Source organism: Elaeis guineensis, chromosome 11 (assembly GCF_000442705.2).
Source record: "Elaeis guineensis isolate ETL-2024a chromosome 11, EG11, whole genome shotgun sequence".
NCBI lineage: Eukaryota > Viridiplantae > Streptophyta > Magnoliopsida > Arecales > Arecaceae > Elaeis > Elaeis guineensis.
In genome coordinates, this window is record NC_026003.2 from 110,573,401 (window position 1) to 110,582,917 (window position 9,517).

Here is a 9,517-nt window from a genome sequence, read left to right on the forward strand (position 1 = left end):
CCTCTCTTTTTTCCCAGCTATTGCACCACGAGACAGCAATTGGCCGGATTCCGCAGTTGTCTCTTGATCAGGATTTGCTTGGCTCCTGAGGCTTCCAAACTAAGTCCAACAGGACCACATTGATAGTTCTACTACAGCAGCGCATCACGTGGGTTACAGCCTTGCTGTGTCTTGATCAAACAGCCCCATTTGTGGGAGGTCCCCACAACAGCGACCATCAAAGGCTTGCGTCGATGGAGGTGAACAGTGACCGTATGTATCCTAAGATTTTATAGATGACCTAATGACTTGGTGTAAGTCCCTCACATAGAATCCAGTTCACTACAATTGCCTGTCCTATACTTAAGCCTCGTTATAGAGGAATTTTTAGGTAGACTCGGTCTACTATGTATACCATAGGCAAAGTCGATGAATAAAAAAAAAAAAAATCACATCAGCATTTTGAACCATAAATTTTTTACAACCCCCTCAACTTGGTGCATTGAGGTGGTTGCAGAATTTTTTTCAATCTTTTTTGATAAATATAAATTTTTTTAATTCAAAATATAAATATAATATTTTTTATAAATCTTGTCTACGACACATGTGGTAGACTAAGGCTATTTAAGAATTTCTTGTTATGACTTTATCTGTCGTGTCTCCTATGGTAGAGTTTGGGTGGAGGAGCAACCCATTGGTCTTATTTTGTTGGATTAGGCATGCTTTTAGCTCTTCAAGTTTTGCATATTTTTTAAATAGTCTTTAAAGTTCAAAAACTTGAAATTTGATCCCTTTAGTTTTTTAATCTTTTTTATGTGATCCATCTCCAGATTTTGGCTATTTTTTCTCATCGAAAATCTTAGCTGACGATAATTAATACTTATATGGTGAAAACTAATAATGTGGCATTAATTAAGATGATATGGTATCGATGATATGGCATATGAATGATGATATGTATAATAGATAAAAATTTTTATTTCAATAACATAGCATGGGTAATGATATAAGATATAGATGAAGATATGGAATATACTATGAAATTTTCTATTCAGAAATATTCAGTCACCGAATGCCATATTATCATCCATATATCATATCATTACATAGCATATCAATAATCACGTAACATGTGTTGTACATGAAATTAATTTTCTGCATAAAAGTATTCAATCGTCGAGTGTTATATATATATATCATCATCCAAATATCACATCATTATCTATGTATCATTAATTATGGTTTTGATCCTCTAAGCTTTACAAATATTTTTACATTATCTTTATAGTTTAAAAAAATCTCTAATTAGATCCTTTAATTCTCAAGTGTGATTTAATTTAAACTAATATGATTTGATCAGTTAAAACCAATATGAAGAGGTAAAACACATATTAGAAATAAGAAAAAATCATATTAAAATAAATTATTATATTACTGATTTTATTTCATCTTCAAGCATATTCTTAACCTTATTATCTTTTTCCTCCTACTTTCTAACAGAATAGACATAAATGTATATAAGAAAAAAATCTGACTTGTATATAATATCCCATGATACATTATTTAGCTAACCTTTCATTCTATCCCTTGATCCTATTTTTCCTAAAATGCAAACAAAAAGAGTGCAATTTGAACCCAAGAAGATTGAAAAGCAAAAGAGAATAAGCAAAGGAGAAAAAAATAATTTTTATTTTTAATTCACTTATTATCTTGGCTTGTCCATTATATTCTAACATGAGATTCTTAGTTGTATAATCCATGATCCGACTCATTCTTTTTCAAAGAGAAACTCGATGATAATAACGAACACGACAATAGTGATACTGAGAATGTCGAGTCTACATGCTTTTTCGTTGTTGCTGCTATATCCATAGCAGCGATCTTTAAATCTCCAAATTGAATCTACTTCAAGATCATCTTTAGGTCCAAACCCAGCCGCCCTTGTTTGAATACTGTTATCACCTTGGTTTTTAAAAATTTTTAGTGACTCACCCCACATCAGAATCATCACGGGACTGAAAGGATAAAATTAAATCATACTTGAAAATTAAAAGACCTAATTAGAGATTTTTTTCAATTATAAGAGTCATATAAAAATAATTGTGAAACTTAAATGATAAAAAATATAATTTATGGTATATAAATAATGACGTGGCATATGGATGATGACGTAGTATATATATGATAATGTATTATTCGATGATTGAATATTTTTGGATAAAAAATTTCATAAGATATACCATATTATCATTTATATGTCTCATCATTTATGTCATGCCATCTCGGTTAATATCACGTCATTTCTGTTTAGATTGTTTTTGTCATATAAATGTTTATTTTTATCACGTAAGCATTAATTATTGGTAGCTGAGACTTTCAATGTATTAAAAAAGCGATCGGAATGGGAAGAAAGGAGAATATCCAAGTGGCTTAGAAATCAGAAAGGCAAAATTTCAAATTTTTAAAGTTTAGGGACTATTTAAAAAATGATGAAATTTCAGGGACTAAAGCATAATTAATTTTGTTTTATTTGACGGCTTCCTGCGCTCGCTGCAAATAGCAGAACCTGGTAGTGTTGCGGGAGATCTGGCATTTGCTTTTAAAAAGGTCGTCAGATGATTTTTATCTCCACTGCATGGGGAAGTTCTAATGACAAGGACACCTCCTTGGGCTTAGGACCCACTCCCAAAGTCGGTCAGATGACCCAATCTAGATAGCCCCACAATATTATTTTGGAGTTGCCGGAGCCCCTACAAACCAAACACCAGCATGTGTGGTGCACATCACTGATTTGAGGGTACATTATTTGTATCTTATCGACCAATACAGTATGCGGGATAAATATATTTATCCATAGGATATTGTTATTTATTTGAATTGTTAAGTGCATACATCTATAAATCAGCACTATTGATCATAATCTACATATCATAAAGTATATGTGTATCAAAATTCAATACATAGATCAAGATACTTCCAAACTATGTATCGCTCAAAATCATATCGAACCATTAAAACAATATGTTTTTAGTCAATTGATGCATTGGTAAATGACTTTTAAAAGACAAGCTTTTTGGTTTTAAATTAATTTTTATACCGAAGATCTTAGTCAACAGCATGGATCCTCTATATGAAATCATTGTCATAGAGTTTCTATTGATAGGATTGAGGCCACGACCCTTTTGGTGTGTATACCTATATATATGAACATATACTTAATATATATATATATATATATATATATATATATATATATATATATATATATATATATATATATATATATATATATATGTATGTATGTATGTATGTAAAGATCTATACGGGTATGTGTTTACTCCCATATAAACTATGCAATGAATAAATCATAGATACTTATATAGAACCAAAGAACTTAAATAATATGTTCTATCAAACTTTTTTGGGCTTGATCATAGATTATTATAAATGGTATTAGAGGAATTTGGCCTTGGTCCATGTAGATTAAAAGACAATATAGTATGAATCTACATTGAATTTATAGTATTTATAATTAGATTTGAATAAACTTGGATTCTTAACTTGACGAGGATGTCCGAACTTAAACAAGAGAGAGCTTATGATGATCCATGTGAGCATGTATTTAGCTTCACATCGATCATGCAATGGATAGATATCTATGTACTTATATAGAATCAAAATACTTAAATAATATATATCTTCTAATTAGTCTTTTTAGATGATGTCTTCAGTTATTATGATGTATATATGTATGCTTAAGTTAAGAAAAATACAATAAGAAAGGACATATTTACATAATCCTTGTCAAAGTTATGATTAAGTAATATGGTATGCTTATGTAAATTAGCTAAGGTATACCTCATATATTAGTTCACAATGAGAACAGCAAATTGGCTTGAGCTAGCAGCTATATCCTTCCTCCAAAAAGGGAAAGGATTTATGTATGATCTTGAGAGATTTTTTTTCCAGTATTTGGCATGGACCATTTTTCAGGGGGTCAGGATTAAATTATACTTGGTGTAGTTATATAAAAGTTAATATTTTTTTTTTTTTGAATTCAATGATGAAGATCTCGTATCAATGATCCGACACTAAATATTCTATGATTTGAAGATCTTTAATCTATATATTAATTGATCAATTTTTTCATACTACTTAAGTTATTTAATTTTTAATTATTTATTATATTTTTATATAATTTTCAGCGTAAGTAATTTAGAGGCAGTGGATCGACGTAGGACTCCGTTATTCAATTCATAAAAGATATAACTCTATAAGAATTTGCAAAATCTATGATTTGAATTGGATCTTTTTGCAAATCTACAATAAGAACAATTTTTTTTTCCCAATTAGTGTATAGAATGTAGGAAAATGAAATCTAACTTGCAATAGCCTAAGCACGATGGTAACTAGTAGGGCCATACATGCCTTTTTCGTATGTCTGATTGGTGGAAAAAAAAAAACAAAAAATAGTCCAGAGTGGGAGAGCCTTGGTCCTCGTCTTTTGTGCAATGGTTGGGCACTTTACCGTTCATCTGGTACATGTCGATGTGTCGGCGCTTTTATTGAAAAGTAGCCTGCGCCACGCTGCACATTATATGGAGGCTTACGGCCGTTGCAGCTGTTGCTTTTTAACCTATAATTATATGCTTTTACTAACCCCTCGCGCTTGCGTAAAAAAAAAAAAAAAAAAAATCGGGAACAATGCCGTCCAACCAAAGAAAATAAATAAATAAATAATTATCGGGTGCATTGCTTGCTTAGGTTTGATCGAGATTTTGATATAACCACGGCAGCATGCTGTTGCCCGTATGAAGCATGTCTATATGCGCGTGTCATAGTAGTGTTTTTTTTTTTTTTTTTTTTTAAGATCATAGATAAATATTATAAAAAAAATTATTAATTTTTTATTACCTAATTTATTTATATTTTTATTATATTTTTTAGATGAATAAATTATTTTTTTTATAAATAATATTTATCGATAAAATGGGAAAAAGATGTGCATAAGTTATTTTCCTATCAGTCAGAAAAATAAATATTTTATTTTATTTTTAAAATATCTCTAGATAATAATAATATAATATAATAATATATTACATTATTATCTATATATTATATTATATTGTATTATCCTATATGTAATATTTATTATCATATAATAATATGTTATGTTATTATAATATATTATATTATATTATTATGATAATATAATAAATATAATATAAATTTATATTATTATAATAGTATAGTATAATGCACCATGCTATTATTCTAATATAATATATTATATGCTATATAATATAACATAGTATAATATTATATATATCAAAATAAAATATATTATTTATATTATAGTATTTATGATATATTAAATTATATATAATATAATATAAATTATAATATATATATAATAAATATATTTATATAATAAAGATGTTATGAAAAATATGAATAAATCTTAGCAACTTATTCAAAAAATTAGTAATGTGAAAATATATGGGTAATAGATTTCAGAACCATTTACTAATGCATAAAAAAATGGATAAATTATTTTTTATTTAAATATTATCTGAAAAATATTTATCAATAAAATAAAAATTATTAGATAAGTTATTTATCTTCCAAAGAACGAATTTTAAGTGTTGCGTAAGAAACCTACCGATCGAGACCAATCTTCCATTGAAGTGCACTCGAGATGAGGTGGTGAGGTCACACTAGCTATAATCCAATGGATCACCCATTTGGCCAACCATGTAGGTGAAGCTTATGCTTGACATCCATGACTAACAACCTCGATATCGGGGACGTGGGACAGATTCTTCCCATGATGAAGGTTAGAGTGTGGTCTAACTGTTTACAAAACTAGATCTAACAAACATATATTCTGACTAGCGGTCTATGGACTAAACCTTCAAATAAAAAAGATACGAAGGGGTCTCGAAGCAAGTAAGCAAGAACACTCGCAAATACTCTGGAGCTCTCACTTCGCTCCTACTGTCTTTTCTTTCTATTATTTCTAAAGCTCTGACTAACTTAAATATCGAAATGTTCTTCATCAAAACACCTCCGATAGTACGGACTTCTTTTATAGGTACTCTCCGACATCAATACTATTTCGATCAGTATCCAGCTCTGGCCACATCAGCACCTCACTGGAGCCTAATGGCAACATTAAATAAACCACACATGAATCTAAATAAATATTAATTTATTGTAACAAACAATATCCAAAATTATTATCAATCGTTATAATAGGTATTATTGCAACCAATGGCTCATAGTTCAACACATGAGGTATTATCCGTTCTAGTTTATAGGCCCCATGGTTTTGTCCTTTGAAAGGTGCTTCACATGAGAAGAGTGATTCTTTCTTATATAAGTCAAAGTTCTTCTTGACTTACAATCAAGGTGAGATTAATGATGCCCTTCTTTTTACAGCATAACATAACCCTCTAGTCAAGTGGGAGTCTGTGTACGGATGGGAGATATTTTTTCTTATTTTTATCACAGACCGGTGTATGAGAGGGAGGAGTCCCATGGTTGTAGGGGTGGTCCCCTATCTGATCCGCCATTGTTGCAGTCAAGGGCTAGCTCATGGCTTGACACGTGAGATATTATCCGCTCTGACCTATGGGCCTCATGATTTTATCCTTCAAAAAATATCTCGCATGAGAAGAATAATTTTTTTTTATATAAACCAGAGTTTTTCTTTACTCACAACCAATGTGAGACTAACGATGCTCTTTCTTTTATACTATAAGTGTAATAGCAAATATTTATCTCGAAATATGCCATTTCAAATTTAGTATTAAAATAGTCATTATTTTGACAGAAAATAATAGCTAATAACGGTGAAAAAATATTATTTTTTCGATAGCATATCATTTTATCCAAATGCAATCTATTTTAAATAAAAAACTAGTAAAAATTTATTCAGAAAAATGATACAGATAAAAATAATGACCACTATTTATATGACAATATTATTGATTGCTATAATGCTTAATAATATGTTATTATGAGTTATGACTGTTGTTTTTTTTCTTTTACTGCATATGCCAGTGGCACAAACAGTTGTTACTTTAACCTTGCATGTAACTCATTCCCCCGCCACACCCTTCCACATAACAGAATGCCAAACAAATATCACCTGAGGTAAAGAGAATATGTGCTGGACTTCAGCCTCTAAAGATTTACTTTTTATTTGTTTACAGTCGAAAACGTCGCCGGTGAGCAGCCACCCATTTGGTTTTTTCTTGATTGGATGCTACCCGGCGCGCGGTGGTAGGTATCCGTAAGTGGAATGGCGCTCAATAGTTTCAATGCTCGGTCCCATTTGGTTCGAGGGGTCCCTGTTCCTTGCGCCAGAGTGCCGTACCCTCCATAGGATTAGGCGGTCCTCACTCAGCAGGATGGTCGACGTCCTGCCCACTGTACTGCACTGTATAGTGGACTAAAGCCATGGATTTCACCCTTTCCTGATCTTACCTGAAGTCATCATTGGGGCAAGGCCCCCTTCACCCGGTTATTTGAATATAAAATGATAGTTATTACAACAATCATGATTTGTCGCCGTAACAGCAAATGATGGCGAATAAAGAAAAAATACTGATATCTCTGTTTTGGACAATCATTAATGAAGCTGTTGAGTAAATACTGGTAAAATTTTGAAGCATGCACCTCAGGTAACTATCACATTAATTCACATAGTTGGTGCACATCGCGTGGCTTGCAGAACCCTAATGCATTTATTTTTGGCTAATAAGAATCTACCACGTAGCCAATGGACACTGAGATGGCACAAGCTTCAGTCTTCAACAATAGTTATGTATGATGTCCTGTTGGAGTATATTGGGTGGTTTGAAGAGAGAATTGTTCTCCAAAGATTTCCTCTCTTCAGTTGATGGCCGCCTATCCAAATTAAGATGCATGGAAGTCTCCATCTTTGGTGAACAGCTCGAGTGAATGAGAAAGTATACACCGCACCTGCCAAATCTAAAGCTCCCACCTGACCTCCAAGACCCTCACCTAAAATTTGACCTCTCATTAACTACTCATACCTTCCAAGAAAATACCACAGAAAGGAAAAAAGGGGAAAAAAAGGGGGCATGATCATTAAACCATATCACATAACAGTAAATAAGAAGGAAAAGAAACCGAAGGGGAAAAAAAGGAAAAAAGAAAGTTAAGGAACTCCTAGCAATCATGTTTTGGTTGACATGGAGTGGGAAAGGAGGCAGGGAAACCTTCTTTATCCTTGGACACAAGGTGCATGAGCAAATCCACAAATGCCAGCACTATAATCTCGTGGGTCTTCTCTTCGTTCAGCCTCAGATAGCAATGCAACAGTTCCTGTAGACGAGGCCACTCCCTCAGCTGGTGCGCCTCCACCATCTCCGCCATCGACGCCCTGAAGTCATGGTACGGGTCGTCCGACGCCAAGGCCAGCGCCACACTCTCTTCATGGAACGACGCCTTCTCGATCCCCGCCGGCGCCACCCTTGTTGTCTTGGGCCATGGATCACCGAAAGGCAATATCTTTAGGACATCGGTCTCGGCTTTCGCTTCCTCCATTATGGATTTGGTGGTGCAGGGGTTGAAGAAGAACCTCGTGGAGCTTATCGGGCCCTTGGGGAGGCCGCTGGGATCCTCGTCGGGCTCCGCTGTCAAAGAGAAGGAAGACATGGTGGAGGTGGTGGGGGCGCTTGAGAGGAAATCCTCCTCTAGGTGGGGTTGTGTTAAGAGAAGCTTGGAGTGACCTGATGAGAAGGAAGAAGAAGAGGAGTAGGTGGAAGGGGAGTAGCAGACGTAATTGAAGCTGGGGTACGGGTCCACTTCTCTGAAGGAGAGGGTCTTGGCCTCTTGGATGCAGAGGGGACCTACAGGTTTGAGGCTGGTGATGGCCTCTTGGAGGGATTTGAAGGAAGATTTCAGCTTCTGTCTTCCCATCTAATCTCCTTTTACCTCTGCCGATGCAGAGAAAAGGTTTCAAGAACCAGAGAGAGAGAGAGAGAGAGAGAGAGAGAGAGGGGAGAGATGAAATTTGATATATTTATATGCATTAGATTTTCTAATTCTGCAACTGAGTTATTAAACATGGTGCAGGTCAGGCTATTGGGACCACAATGGGCCAAATACAAGGTGCAGGTCAGGATGCTCCTTGATACAGGTTGAGAACATTATGCTGTCAAAAGTTGTTTAGCTATTCCATTTTAAAGAGCTCATACTCCAATCACCAATTCAGATCCTTCATCGAATAATTCATCATATTGAGGACCATAAATTTTCCACCGCAATCATGACCAAACTGATCCAAATTTAGGTTGGGATTATTCCCAACCCAGATCAGGAACGCAGCTCGACTGGTTTACACCCGAGTGAACCAAAATGAACCATAGTCTAGTCTAACCAACATGGTCCTGGCCTGACCCACTCTCATAGTTTTCGAAAGGAACTAAACAACTAATTATGAAGTGCGCCTCAGCGAACCAAAAAGCTAACAAACTGTTTCTTCTTCAACCCACAAACCTGTGCA

At 33.9% G+C, this 9,517-nt stretch overlaps 1 protein-coding gene across 1 annotated transcript; it reads right to left on the reverse strand.

Annotated features, from left to right (window-relative positions):
- Positions 1-7,588: 7,588 nt before the first annotated feature.
- LOC105054197 (transcription repressor OFP13) lies at positions 7,589-8,990 on the reverse strand. Its single transcript, XM_029267417.2, has one exon. It carries the CDS (start codon positions 8,929-8,931, stop codon positions 8,179-8,181), a length of 753 nt encoding a protein of 250 aa, XP_029123250.1. The 5' UTR covers positions 8,932-8,990; the 3' UTR covers positions 7,589-8,178.
- Between the last annotated feature and the right edge of the window lie 527 nt (positions 8,991-9,517).

Bases quoted from the DNA above. Each gene is read 5' to 3' on its own strand.
- LOC105054197 (XM_029267417.2), bottom strand. From the start codon at position 8,931: ATGGGAAGACAGAAGCTGAAATCTTCCTTCAAATCCCTCCAAGAGGCC.